Source organism: Bolinopsis microptera, chromosome 8, assembly GCF_026151205.1.
Source record: "Bolinopsis microptera isolate Bmic1 chromosome 8, MBARI_Bmic_1.0, whole genome shotgun sequence".
Taxonomy (NCBI): domain Eukaryota; kingdom Metazoa; phylum Ctenophora; class Tentaculata; order Lobata; family Bolinopsidae; genus Bolinopsis; species Bolinopsis microptera.
This window is the reverse complement of record NC_087079.1, coordinates 13,149,342-13,164,457: the sequence shown is the minus strand read 5'-3', so window position 1 is coordinate 13,164,457 and position 15,116 is coordinate 13,149,342. Positions and strand designations below refer to the sequence as shown.

The window sequence follows — 15,116 nt, the reverse complement described above, 5'->3', positions numbered from 1 at the left end:
ACAATATCGTTAAGCTATCTGCTCATGATATAGAATATAGATTATTATATGCCTGTACTATTTGTAGTTTAATCATTATTTACAGTAATATATCATGTCAAATATTTTCCATGGCCATGGATATGAAATCTGAATATTGTTTAATTAACCTAGCATGAATTTTGATTTGTAAATACACCACAGTTTTCAAGCTTTTCAGATTTACCAATAACGTGACAAATTGTATATCAAATTATAAAATTATAAATGATTTTTAAAGTGGGTTTCAATTTTTGGTCCGGTCGTTTAGCTTCCGTTACTTTTGAAATTTGCGAATAATGTGCATTTTATTTTTTTGCTCAGTATTATTTCCAGTTTACTTGCACTTGGAAGCAACTCTTTATTCCGATGTATGAAACCTCTCCAATGTTTAGTTGTAGTCAATACAATATTTAGAATTATTGGTACCCAGAAATTAAATTATGACAAGTTTTGATTCGAAATTAAATTGATTATTATTAAATTTACACCGTTTATCAGATACGAAACAGATTTAATAAAAGTTTTCCATTAATAGTAATAGATATGAGATTTATCAGGATTTAACCATAAATATTTAAATAAGCGTACAGATAATCCATGTTTATATTAATATGTGTCTTAGAATACATTTTATCTCTCAAATAGTTTTACTCGTAAACCATTACATAAAGTTATCAATCAACCACGACAAAGTGAATGTCTATATCGACTTATTGAAATAATTTGTTTAAACATCTCGATTTTAGTACAATGATGCTCCAATATGGGGGTATGGGAGCTGTACATGTTGTTTACAAACTACTCGATAAAGTTTATTTTATTTACAGATTATTTTGACCAACATGGTAATGTTAGGATTACCGTCCTCTTAAATCATCTGACTCCCAGAGCACATTAGAATTAACACTTCTACCGGATTTTTGGTTTAAATAATACCAATATAGGGCGTTTAGTTCACTGTATACAAGATATATGTAAAGAAACTATTTAAATCTAATTAAAATTATCCCAGGATGTATGTGAGTGACTGAGTGACTGAGTGACTGAGTGACTGAGTGACTGAGTGACTGAGTGACTGAGTCATTGCTCACAGAGGATGAGTGTACAAGATGAAAACCATTCCATTGTCATGCCATCAAGAGGTCGTAGGTTCCTGGAAGTTGTTGTTCTCTCACTGTACAACCTGGTGTGGCTCAGTATGATGATTAGTGATCCTGCGATGTGGAAGGATTTTCATTCTAAGAATCATGGTACGCTTGTTAATCTTTCTTCGGAAAACAACGTACAACCTGCTAGCTGTGCCAGGATCAACGTATTGAATCTCAATCGGGTATTTATAAACTCTGAAGGCCTTACTCTAAAATCGATTGGTGTCTACAGTAGTCCTTTGAGTGGTCCATTCTCTAGTTCTACACCGTCTGTTCGTGATTACCTACAGCGACAATACCTCCCTGTGGACTTTCACGCTTTTGTGGTTTTTGAAACAAGTGATGGAACGTGGTGGGCACTGGATAAAATGACCGATGGTATATATGTTAGTCGAGGAACCAACCATGATTCGGTTCTATCTTACTTTCAGTACAAACCTCGTCCTAAACCAATACTCATGCTTGTCAAAGATGAGTCAACTATGTTGGTCAGTGACATTTTTCGCCGTCTAAGACATTTACTGAAGTCAATTAAATACGACATCATCGATAAAAACTGTCAACATTTTTCAAAAGAAATTTTTGATAAATTTGCGATCGATCATACTTGGGATTTCACAACACCTACTGATTTTGTGAGCCCATTGACATTATTTAGAAATGGCGGAGTTATTTTATTAAATTTGTTGCTCGGTACTGTTTTCATCTACGAGCTATACAATTTATTTAAGGAGAGCAAAAAAACTGAGTCATATCATTATAAATATGTCGCATATATAGTAATTTCGGTTTCATCTACTCTTTTGTTTTTGAACAACGTGCAAATATTTAAAACATTTTTAGATTTTACTATTCTCCAATTGTCATCTGTTGTCATAATCGTAGAAGCAGTAGTCACTGCACCTCTTGACGCCATTAGAAGACGTGGAAGACAGTATGCTAAGATGTGGAAGTCTGGTAATATTTTAAACAAAATTTGGTTGCCGCTTTGTTATGCGTTAATTTATGCATTGCTAACATATGTGTTCTTAGTTTGGGTACCAATATATAGGATACTTTTATTTTTCGATCTCTTTGGTACAGACATATCAGATAAATCGTCAGTCGAAGTTTATTTATTGGAATTCGCCACCTGGTTGATTAGTTTCGGTAAGGTAAACTCTATTTCGGATTTTCTCATCCCATGGTATATTCCTATATTAATGTATCTTAGTTATTGAATCTGATTTTTCAATTTTTCAGGAAATGATTAGACTTGGGCGTTGTTTTTTACTCTCTCTTCCTTTGAACTTTTATTTGATAATAATTAGTACAAGGATACAAGGATACAAGGATACAAAAGTGATAATTACTTTATTGAGTACACAATAGTTGTAATTCTGAAATAATTTAAGTTACACAATTCTAATTATTTACAAGTGTGTAGGGATAATTTAGAAATGTTATATAATGCTAGTTTTAGAAAAATAGATAAATCGAGTTTGTATGGTTCAATCTTATTTTAAGGTCCTATAGCATTATGCACTTGCCAGTATTTGATTGGAAATCTGGGCTCTTATAGTAGGCTGTATAATTTTCGTTCACAGAGAGAATTGAATGGATTGCTCTTGCTGTGGCAGTGAGTGTGGTAGGATCTAGAGTTTTGTTGGAGAGCAAACCGACTAGGTCAGTAATGTTTAGGGGATGGAAATTGAATTTTTCCCTAACTGAGGAGTAGAGCAAACAGTCAATCAATACGTGACTTTCGTCCTCAATAGGCTTGAGCCCTTTGCTGAAAAAGCAGTAGGTGCACCAACGTTCTTCTCTTGGTACAAGGGGGGTTTCGTATCTGCCCCTTTCGATGTAGAGGTTGTGGCAGCTGATACGAAACCTTGTCAGACTTTTTCGAACATCCGGTATTTTGATAATTCGTAGGTATGCCTCTGGTTCGAAATCATGTTTAATTAAGTTATAGAATTCTAGTTTTGGCGAGGAGGCCTTGGCAGCTTTCCAGGTATTCACGAATTCTTCCCTCATGTTATGACTGATTTGGGTGGAGAGCTTAGATTTTGAGGAAGATGAGGGGGTGAAGTTGTATTTGGTGAGAAGCTTTGAGATGTTGGTATACCAAGGAAGTCCCAACATGATTTGTTCGTGAAATGCAGCACAGAGTAGTTCGTTTTCAGTGTTTTCAAGGCGACTATAGTAATCTATTGCAAGTTTGCAGGCTTCAAAGAATAGAGGGTGGCGCCCGCTTTCGCCCCAGCAACCTATATTTGATGCTTTTGAATGTACAGACAAAGACCACTTGATAAACTTTAGGTGGAATTTTTCATAGTGGTCTTGTGCAATGTACTTCAAGGTATGCTGGGGGTTGGCTTTGTCATCTATTTTTGAAAGGTATCTCATGGTTTTTGAGTGGGGGCATAAGACTTGACAGCCAAAAAGCAGGATTGGTTTTATTAAGGAGTCAAATAGAATATTAAGGGCACGGTGTGAGAGGGCATCCTTAACTATTTTGCCTTTGAGGCCATAGAGAGCACGGAGAGCCTTGGCCCTCAGCTCAGTATTTGCTGCTGTAAACGATCCATTTCTGTGGAATATTATGCCAAGATAGCAGTATTTATCGGTGTGCTGGATGGGCTGACCTCCCAATGTGAATGTTTCATAGGACTGCTTTCGTTTGGGAGGGCTGAATATTACAATCTTAGTTTTCTTAATATTTACTTCAAGGCCCATGGAGTTACAGAAATCAAATAGAATGTTGATATTGACTTGCAAGGCCTCGGGACTTAGAGCAAGAAGGACAAGATCGTCAGCCCACAGCAGATGTGATATCAGAACGTCAGCAAGAACTGGATAGTCACCAACAGATTTCAGGAGAGATGAAAAGTCATTAATGTAGATTTTAAAGAGGTCTGGCGATAGGGGGTGTCCTTGCTCCGTTCCTTTGCCAATATCTATTTATGATCTATTTTAATGATTCACATTTATTATCTTCAAATTGATACATGATTTTCTATTCAGGGAAGTTCACTTATTACTTAACACCAAGTTTTTGGCAATTTTCATCCCTCTTGGCCCCCCTCCGTCAACAACTGTCCGTATTAAGCGACACTTTCTCTTATTAAGTTAGTATTTGCCAGACACCCCCCGGACCGAATTTCAAAATGACATTTCAAGTTTTTAGGAATCTCCCTACACAGTGCAAAGGAGAAGCCTCGCGGGTGGTCGGGAGGGCGAGGCCATGTGATACCTAGACATCCAAGACCCTGACGACCCTCCCTTATGCCCAAAATATGTGCGAAAAAGTTTTGTCCGCTTTAATGTCCGCTAATATCCGTAAATTTCTGATAATGTCCCAAAAAACATGTCCAAAAAAGACACCGAAATTGGCGGACATGTCAATTATATGTTTTTTACATCAACATATTCATGTTTATATCAATATGTGTCTTAGAATAAATTGCATCCCTCAAATAGTTTTACTCTATTACTCAATTGAATGTCCATCTCAACATATTGATTATTGTAATATTTTTGTAAACATCTCTATTAAAGTTTAATGACGGTCCAATATAAATACTAGAATTAATATCTTTTACAACCAATTATATTTTGTTGTATAAAACTTACATCAACATGTTTAGATTTCTCATGTCATTCTACACCAACAACCATGATTCGTTGTACAAATCGGACAGCAACTGGTCATTTATAACCCAGAAGTGAGTATCTCAGTGGACCGCCGGTAAAATTTAATAAAACCTCTTTGAAGTTTGGTTTAAACCTGTCATTACTTCAATCCACATTATCTCCAGTCTAGACTGATATTAAAATTACTCTTGGAATTATGATGTTTATGCGAATTATTATGCTATATAATATGCGGTTATGTGAGACTCAAAGTGTTGACTCAAACTAAGATTACATTCAGAGTACACCAGCTCTTCAAGGATAAGAAGCTTAAAGAACTGCAACTAAGTAAGATAAGCAAATGTTTAATGGAACTAGTGGGACACGAGAACGACATTACTTTATCCCTCGGTAAATATGAGCTGATTCTGGAGGTGAGACAATTGTTTTGACACGTGACTGTGATTCTGGTCTTTGATAAGTCAATTGTTGACGCTTATTGATTAATTGCTGTCACGTGTCAAAAATGTATGTCTCACCTCCCCACCAGAATCCACGAAGATAAAAGATTATGCAAACGATTCCATCTAGCTACTTTCATGATTGGTAACATTGGTCGACGTTTCATTGCATTGTTATTATTCTTCCTATTCTTCTATTGCACATTGCTGAATAACACAACATGTTGTCGATGAGTCATCCCAGTTTTACCCCTCAGAGTATAAGAACACTCTTATGAAACGTGGAATGAAATGTTTACTTGACAATTTAAACGACGAAAAAAGGCGCTGTGGGGAAAACTTTGACTTGCTGTATAATCTGGGTGAACTGTGGTCTGAGTTTATGAGGGAAATCATTCCAACTTTGCAGGTTTGTGGACTTTGACCTAGTTTTCCGGTTTCACGTGGTCCCGGAATTGCCGAGTGGGACGGTCACACTTTTTCAAAGTGTTTTCAGTAACGCGGTGGTATATTTTCTTAATTACCGTAGCGCGCACGTACGTACGTATGTTAATTCGATTCGTTCTTATCTTTTTATTTTTGGTCCGAGAATATAATATGTACTGTAGCTAGCTAGCTCAACTTAGCTAGTCGATCCAGTGTATATTTTTTGACATCGGTTCTTTATTCCCTAATTGATTGATTCAAATGCGAAACGGTAGATTCAATCGATTTCCAAGAGCATGAAAATCTACCGAAGAATTTAAGTTAAAATTCTTTCTCGAAGGCTTTACTTAAATTATCAACCACTGTTTTATTGTCAAGTCAGGCTCTGTATTTCAATTACCCGTGCATTCCTATAATATTTAAATAATCATTCTCAGATTTAATGTCATCACAGGAGCCGTTCATCGGTTGAATCCCCTAATATTAACTGTGGCCCACTAGGCACTACCTAAGTAGGCTTGGGTATGTCGTCATTCCGTCCGTTACCATGTTAAAGGGTCATGACGCTGGAGATTTGGTATCAAAAAATATTTGTTCAATAGTGATAGACATAGTATTTATAATATAAAATGCAATCACTGTGTGAAAGAACGGAATTTCAACTGATTCAATTACCAAGTTACAGCCCCATACCACTAATTTCATGTGACGTCCACCCTGCCTACTCCGTGACATGCTTGGTTAAAATAACACAGTACTAGGGCACTTTGTGTTCCCACTTCCTTTATTTGTGGTGTTTTGACTTAGCTATATGTAGTTACTTTTTATTGCAACAGTTCAGAATCAGCTGTGTACTCAATGTAAACTTCAATACTTCATGCTTATAAAGTTATAACATAACTAAAAATCAAATTGTATTCTTAAATTTTACAATCGTGAAAACAGTTTCAAGGAATATGCAGCCTATTCTAGACGGGAGAAAAATTGAGAAAATCTGGACGGGAGAAAAATTGAGACTCCTTAAAGGCTGTGTATTGACCTGAAGCTGAAGGGTACAGTCTTCTTATTTCCCCGATTACACAGGCTGGTAATGCATACCTCCGATGTTTCCCAATCCAACGGATACCACACAAGTTTCCTTGAACCTGGCAGAACGACTTAGTATTCGGCTGCCACATTCTTGACAGGCTATAAACAACTGCAGTTGGAGCGGCACGCTAACGAGAACCCAGCTGATAGGAGTCGTTCTCTCTGTAGCGAAGTTGCCACGAACTCCGAGTGTCTTTGTTTTACAGGTTATCTGGAAATTTGTAAGAATGAAGATTAAAAAGTCAATGCAACACGACTGTAGTTATCAGTATGATATGCACTATGCAGTACTAGGTCATAGGTAAGAAATAAAAACAATTATTCAGTTTCTGGCCACTGCAGATATGACATATAATATTGACGGGGTAGTGACTCACCCGCCCTTGAGGCTTGATCATCTGCATCCCAGTTCACCGTCTTTATCATCATCATCCGAATAGTAGCCACATTCAGGTCGTAACTCGGGGTAGCTGATGATAGATAAGTTATTGTGAAAGAAAGGTCAATATATCGCAATAACCTAGATACCAAAAAACGGTGATTTAAAAAAGGTACAGCTGGTGTTGAATAATATTACCTAAGCTCAGTCTGGGTGCTAGCTGCTCTTCTCTGGGTGTTGCAAATGCAGATATGAGGTACAGGTTGATCGGGCTCGTCTGCGTCAGGTCCAGGGCCTGGAAGCTGGTCGTCTACAACATCGGGGCCTGGAAGCTGGTCGTCTACAGCATCAGGGCCTGGAAGCTGGTCGTCTTCAACATCAGGGCCTGGAAGCTGGTCGTCTACAACATCAGGGCCTGGAAGCTGGTCGTCTACAACATCAGGGCCTGGAAGCTGGTCGTCTACAACATCAGGGCCTGGAAGCTGGTCGTCTTCAACATCAGGGCCTGGAAGCTGGTCGTCCACAACATCAGGGCCTGGAAGCTGGTCGTCCACAACATCAGGGGCTGCTGATGTCTGGTCTATTCCCAGTATCGCCTCTTGCTCTGCTATGAAGGCATCAACAGACGTGGCATCCCTCCGAACTCTCTTCCTTGATCGACCAGTTACACACGGACTATCAGCCTGTGATCTCATTTCGCCGGTATCCTGGTCAGTATTCGGCACAGCATTGGCTTTTAGGATGATTTGCATGCCTTTATAGGACATCAGCTGTGTGCGGAGGATGTCCTTGTAATCAGAGTCGTTGAAATGATCGGAGCAAACGGCCATGGTTGCCGTTATGTCCTTTGGTCTACGTCCCATTCTCACCTTCCATTTTTTTGACATGGCAGAGTTCTTTGGCAGAGTATGGAAGCGTAAAAAAGTTCGGCCTTCTAACTTCGACGTGCTTTTCCCTTTGCTTGAGTTTTTACACCACTGGACGGCACAGTTCACCATAACACCATATAATACGAGTTTCGCTTATTCTGTTGGAGGTTGATTTAACTATTAAAATGTGACCTCTTCATTGTTTAAATACAAATTACATTATAAAATTACGTACACTGTATACGAGCAGAATGGCACTGATTTGCCAATCTGAAGATGATAGTACTGGTAGTAGAACAGAATCTGACACAGAAAGCGACGATGAATGTTTGCTGTCGACGATCGAAACATACACAGACGCTGCTCACCAGAATGTCATAAATATGAGCATCTGTATAATGTATTGCCTCTATTGCATGATTTAACAATTGTATTATCAATTAAAACAAACATTATATAGCTCAATTCGTTTCTCTAGACTGTGCTGTGGATGTTAAATAAAAAACTTCATCCTTCGTAACACTAAACAAACGAGCAAACACACACAGAAACAACCTTATTATAGCTGTATAGTAGTAGGAGCAGTGTTATTTTAACCAAGCAAAGTGGAGAACAGCAGGTGTGACGTCACTAGCTCGGTGGGGAGCATAATTAGATCTCCCTTACTCCCTATATCTCGGGATAGGAAGCAGTTAGAAAGGTCCGGTCTTGACTATAATCTTAAAGGATGAGGGGACCTTAGAATTTACTTCCAAATATTCGCGTTTAAGTCCTGCGAAAGTGTGTGCAATCAAAAAATACACTGGACTGTGTAATAGATAATTCGCGCAATACCACGCCGCACTCCTATTGACTGCTGACAATTTTGGGCTGTGACGTCACTAAAGTCTCACTAAAGATATACAGGTAAAATGAGCGTACGGGCCGACTAAATTGCTAATTAAGAATATATTTACAATACTAGCTAACCTATAACCAATGGAGAGGAAACTTTTTATGACCGGTTGAATAAAGAATTATTAGCCTACGATAACCATTAGCCGAGTTACACCTGAAATAAGATTGAAGTCACACAGAAAGGCATGTAAATTATGTATATTTATAGCTACCAACGTAACACCTAGCAACTCCCTATATTGTACCACAGTTGATATATCAACATGTCATATCAACACAACACGGTCCTAATAAAAATGGATAGGGTAGGTATGAAATGCATGTCTTTATTCCAGTTGGACAAGCACCAAGCAGCAAGCTTTTGAGTTCTAACTCGTTATGAGACACTATTTCTAACGTAAGCCAGATTTGCAACTATTACAGCACAAAATATTATACCAAGCATATCAGACGAACACATCCACATTTGTTGCGCTTTACACACAAGCCACAGCGAACTAAAAACGGTAAATTATAAATGAGTGTAAAACTAAAGGTAGACGTGCGCGACGCGCGTGCAGTGTCAAACCGCACGTGCGCACTCAGATAGGACTAATGGCGCCAAGGGCTAATAAGTAGTATCCGCCAACCAAAAAACTGCTATTTTGTTTTGACTTATTTTTAACCCGATACGTGTGATGTAGTAAAAGACATTTTACACGCTGGCCCTGTACGTGACACGTGCAGTGTAGAACTAGAAGACATGAGTAAAATCCACTTTTTGCTTCCAATTTCTCAAATTACAGATAAAAGTTACGTTCTACGGCAATTGGATCACAAGTATTTCCGACCCCGTATTTAAAGCATAATTATTATGAAGCTAACTGATCAGAGCTTGTATGTTGTAGTGAACGGAAATTTAGCGTCCGTCACAGCGAAAAAAAACGGGCGCAATGCTTGTTCATATTTAGTTAACCATTGGTACGCCCCGAAAGGACTGGTCTGGTCGCTACATCGTATTTTACACTATATTGAATAATATTACATCACGCGATAAGAAATTTATTGGTCCGATAATAAATTGATCCGATACAATTACAAATGCGAATTTAAAATTTGAAGTTTCGCTGTACAGACTAGATTCTCAATGACCTGACCGTATCTCTTTTTCAGCTGATATTCGCGAATATAAAGCACCTGAATGCGAAGGGCGATAGCGTGGAGCGGATAACCCTGGAGCAGTTCAGAGATGATGTAGTGTTGTGTACTGAGATCGAGACTGTCATTGAGGGCATTGTGGGGCAGAAGGAGTCAAGTTATGAAATACCACGTAGTGTTGTACAAATGTTACTTGTGTTGGGTTAGTATTCATTTTGTAGAGGAGCGAGATATTAAGATGATTTAATAATTGCTTTTTAGATTTTTTAGTAAAAACCGTAGGTATATTTAATCTTTATCGTTGGCTGTCACTTTACTTGTAGCACCCAAAGAATAATCTTGAATAAACTGATAATGGCATGCAATTTCTCAAGATGATTCTTTTGGTGTCGAAAATAACTAATTTAAAAGGTGCATTTTATCCAGCAATTACTAAACATCCTACAAAAGTTCTCATGACCCACTTATTTCAGGAAATTTAGCGAACAGCGACAAGACGAGTGAGAATCAAAGACGCATCTGTAATCTCTGTTCACTAGTTGTTAAACCTTACATCAACCCCTTTGATGTAGCCAAGACGATTCAGCAGTATTAACGTTATGGAGTTATGGACAATTATTATTGAGATACGATTATAGTTATACAATTTTATGTTTTGTTTGATTTGTTGTTCTTATTTTAAGACTGAAGTTTTAAAGTTCATGATAACTTTGCTTTCTGATTTTCTTATTTTTATTTGTAATTATTGTGTAATTTCTATAAAATGTCTTTTACTTCTTTTACAAAATCCATTCGAATTATCTGATAAATTAACAACCAAAACTTCTCTGCCCCTCATGCGCAATTCTAATATATCGATAATTGAGTGGCAGACCGTAGTGTGTATCAATTACAATAGTCTACTACTTCTAAACTCTCATTCTATTACTCGATCAAACACACACCTTCAACCGAGAGCCCTACTTATAAGTTATACCTATACTATGAAAAGGGCTTCTCTATTCGTTATAGCACCACTAAACTTACAATCAGCGCACATGATCTCCGAAGTGAAAAGGGCAGATACTCCTTGTATCACGTTGTGACCCCCACGGTCGTTTCACTATGGTGAAACAGGGGGAGGCGCGCACTCGTGCGCGGCGGGTCATACATTCGTGCGCGGCGGGTCATACAACGTATGACAAGATTGAAGATACTCCAACATCCAACACCCCTCGTGAGCAGAATTAATGTGCTTGGTACCATTTGCCAAACAAGTCTGGGCCTCGAGACTATCACTATCAGACACAGAGACGAGTCACATGTTCAGGTTCTTTATGTATGTGACTTGCAGTAGTTGTACTCAAAACATGAAACAGAGGTCGAAATTAGTAAAACATCTTTCTCAAATGCCACTTATTGAAATGAGTTGTAGCGCGATGCACTACTGGGTCGCGCCGCCCTTCAAATAATTCTTCTCGCAACCACAAATCGGCGTATGCAGATCGTATGCAGATCGGCGAGATGCGAAGGATTGACATCGTGAATCAATGAAATGAGCATTGAAATCACCGACTCCAGCAATATTGAATTTGAATATCATTATCAATGAAACAAATCTCAAATACCATCTTATAGGAATGTTGTCTCCTTACTCAACTGTAAATCCTCAAAATCACCAGAGCCTCCATATTCACTGCAGTATATTGGATATTCAACCGCTCCTACTAAATCGCTCGCCCTTAAATTTTAAGAAAATTCTTGTGAAAAGGCCCTTTGAACAGTATATTCAATTTCAAGAAAGGCGTTCCTATGCTGTCAATTCATCATTTGTGTGTGCACTTAGGCCTAGGGTTGTTCACATATTACGTAATCAGCCGAGGGGGAGGGGGGTTTCAAAATGATTACGCTAGTGTAATTTTGACACAAAATTACACTAAGGGGAGGGGGGTGAGTTTCCAAATGATTACGCTAGTGTAATTTTGACACAATAGCTATGTGTAAAAAACAGTTGATTAGGTCTGCCCCTTGATTCACGATGTCAATCCTTCGCATCTCGCCGATCTGCATCTGTGGTTGCGAGAAGCATTATTGGATGCGCGCGCGCGACCCAGTAGTGCATCGCGCTACAAGTCTGCCCCGTTTCCCGCGCTTATTTGACCAGGTGAGAACATATGCTTGTGAATGTGGATGTAAGTATGGTGTGCAGTGTGTCTCTAATTACGAGCCCCCTAACTCTAAGGCCCTAAATAGTGTTTTGCCTTTAACTCTCCAGGAAGCGTTTGACCCTATGTGATGGGGGTTGATTTGGAATCAGCTTTCTAAAATACATCGAATGAAGTTACTTTCATACCCGCAGGGCCCTTTCGTACAAATTTTTTAAATCCTTGGCGAGTGATTTGTTGGGACCGCACTAATAAGGTACTATTGTATTACCATTTCCTCAGTACACTCAGCCAGATTAGGTTACCTCATGTGAATACTGAATATGACCACAGATTTCATTATCTGCCAGCTTATATTTTGTTATGCGTGTGTTTTTAGTTGTAGCGTTACTCTTGCAGGCCTCCCGAGGCTGGGAGGTCCTGGTGGCTAATGTTCTCAGTACAGGATCTCACCAAACCGTATCAGCTTATCTCACAAACTTGCTGATCGATCGCGGACACTCGGTGACGTATGTTTCAACTAATATTCCAGGTTACTTACGGGAGGGGGTGGATAAAAGGGAGCTGCCGACTTGTACCAAGGCTATGAATCAGAACGATCCAAGGAATAGTGGAGGTGGAGAAAATGAGGGACTGGTCGCTGGCGTGAAAAAAGTGTTGGGTGCGATTGATAGTCTGTTGCGTTCTTGTGAAAGATGGTACGATGAGCCCAATGTTCAAGAAATCCTAAGATCAAATAAAAAATACGATGTTATGATAACTTTTGGTTTGTTTGACACATGTTCACTTGGACTTGCAAGTCACCTGGGAATAAACAACACGATAATCCACAGCTCATTTCCAGCTCTGATGCCCAATCACATCCAAATGCTGGGTCTGCCTCTCTACAGCTCCAGCGTAGACATCAACGATATCTTGATACGAGACAGCGAACTTGTCAAGAGCTCAATAACTGCTCGAGCTAAGAATCTGCTGAAGCGTGTGGTGTTTGGTCTGTTGTACACCACCTTAACTAACTGGTATATTGAACCAGTGATTAAACAACACGTCCCGGATTACCAAGGATATAACAGGGCTTACAAGTCAGTGAAACTAGTAACAATGCGGTCCCACCCCCACCCTCAGGTAGACGGTCCAACACCGTACGGACCAGGAGTGTTGACACTGGGGGGCTCCCTCTGTAAAGCTTACAACCCTGCTGACATAGCGGCACATTTAATGGAGTATGTTGACTCTGCTTCCGAGGGTTTCATCTACATTTCATTTGGGTCTGTCCAGAAGGATAGCCCGCCTGAAGAACAGGCCAAATGGATTGAAACCTTTGAAGATCTCCCCTACAAAGTAGTCTGGAAGCAAAGCAAACAAGTAGAGAACCTCCCAGATAATATCAGAGTGTTCCCTTGGGTAGCTCAGATGGCACTGCTCCAGCACCCGAATATAAAACTCTTCATAACACACGGCGGGTATGCCAGTAAAATGGAGGCCATATGTTCAGGTGTTCCCCAACTTGTGGTACCTAAATTTGCATCAGATCAGTATTACACCGCCGAGAGAATTGCTTCTCTGGGGCTGGGTGAGCAGATACCTGACCTTGACAACACAACTGCTCCGGAAATAAGATCTAAAATATATCAGATAACAGGAAGTGGTGGTTACTACGAGAAAATGGCGGATGTTAAGCGTCAATTACTGTTAACTAGAGTGACGGACTTGCAAGTGTTAGGGTATGTGGATGCGGTGGTGAATGGACATAGTTTCTTGCCAGGGTACCAGCCTTGGTACCAGTATTATTATCTGGATATTATCTTTATTCCTATCCTGACAATACTAGTAATCAGGTTTATTTATAAGAGGGTGTTTTCTAAATCAGAGTAATTAATCTGAGGCTGAACTTATTGATCATGGTATAAAATACTGCTTTTATTCAATTATGAAAGTTGAGAGAAGCCTTAAGCTCAGGACTTAATGCTGTTATCAGTTATAATATATTATCTCGTAATAAAATTATAATATATTAGTGATTCTGTTCGTTAACAACCAGCGCCTGTCCGAATAATGTGAAAAAAGAAAGATTTTTAATTCTTAAAAGTCAAACAAAATAATATTGCTTCTTTCAATGTGATTTATAAATATTCAAATAGTAATTACAGAACAAGGTGTGTCAATTGTAGTGAATATAATAAATTCGATTAAAATTTGAAATACGGTACTCATACACTTTGTTAAACAGGTGTTTCGTTAAAAACATAAAAATATCACTGCGCTAAAAACATTTCTTTTTGTGTATGAAAACATAGCAAACACTGATAAAACAAAGTTACCATTTTCATAAATAATCACTTCTTTTTGGCTTTTCCTGTTTTCCTTTTCTCAGTGGGTTGAGCATACTTTGCTTCCAACTGATCGAAAAATGATTCCATGTTTTTACCTCTTTCTTCCTGTCTCATTTCTATCGCTTGAAACAACGATTCTGAAACACAAATTACATAAATTAAACTATTTCATAAACAATTACATAAATTAACCGTAACTCGCGACTGAAATTGCCCTTTCTATTGTCTACGAAGTTTGAATTGTTTAACTTTGCGACAATGAAGTTTCAAACTTTGTCCCCCAAGTTCCTCCTGAGCTTTGAATAGAAAGCCTCCTTAGCCTCGTTCTTCCCAGTCCTGTCTCTTCGCTTTCTCTTCTTCGGGTCTTCCTGAAAATATTTAGTATATAACATATGGGAGCAAATTAAGACTGCAAATTTCTCCATCAACAAAATCTTCGTTTGTAATTTATTTTATTATGGCCGTTGAATTTGGGTTGTAATTGAAAAAGCTTAACATCGTTTCATTTGGTAGTTTTGTTTTGATGTACCAAGGTAAGAAAGAGAAATGTACAAGTGCTGGAAGTGATTGCGAAGTAGGAACAGCAGCTGTAACTGG

The 15,116-nt window shown here is 38.7% G+C and overlaps 3 protein-coding genes across 3 annotated transcripts; 2 read left to right on the top strand and 1 right to left on the bottom strand.

The window, feature by feature from the left end:
* Positions 1-4,799: 4,799 nt before the first annotated feature.
* Positions 4,800-10,801, top strand: LOC134819979 (proline-rich protein 5-like). The gene is made up of 5 exons (XM_063830140.1): positions 4,800-4,876; positions 5,086-5,195; positions 5,503-5,654; positions 10,058-10,244; positions 10,516-10,801. The coding sequence occupies exons 1-5, from the start codon at positions 4,806-4,808 to the stop codon at positions 10,635-10,637; spliced, it is 642 nt and encodes a 213-aa protein (XP_063686210.1). The 5' UTR covers positions 4,800-4,805; the 3' UTR covers positions 10,638-10,801.
* On the bottom strand, positions 6,548-8,585 carry LOC134819964 (uncharacterized). The gene is made up of 3 exons (XM_063830130.1): positions 7,338-8,585; positions 7,138-7,230; positions 6,548-6,971 (listed from the first exon to the last, which is right to left on the bottom strand). The coding sequence occupies exons 1-2, from the start codon at positions 8,135-8,137 to the stop codon at positions 7,155-7,157; spliced, it is 876 nt and encodes a 291-aa protein (XP_063686200.1). The 5' UTR covers positions 8,138-8,585; the 3' UTR covers positions 6,548-6,971; positions 7,138-7,154.
* A 1,727-nt stretch (positions 10,802-12,528) lies between the features above and the next one.
* On the top strand, positions 12,529-14,330 carry LOC134819246 (UDP-glucuronosyltransferase 3A1-like). Its single transcript, XM_063829070.1, has one exon. It carries the CDS (start codon positions 12,550-12,552, stop codon positions 14,059-14,061), a length of 1,512 nt encoding a protein of 503 aa, XP_063685140.1. The 5' UTR covers positions 12,529-12,549; the 3' UTR covers positions 14,062-14,330.
* Positions 14,331-15,116: the final 786 nt, after the last annotated feature.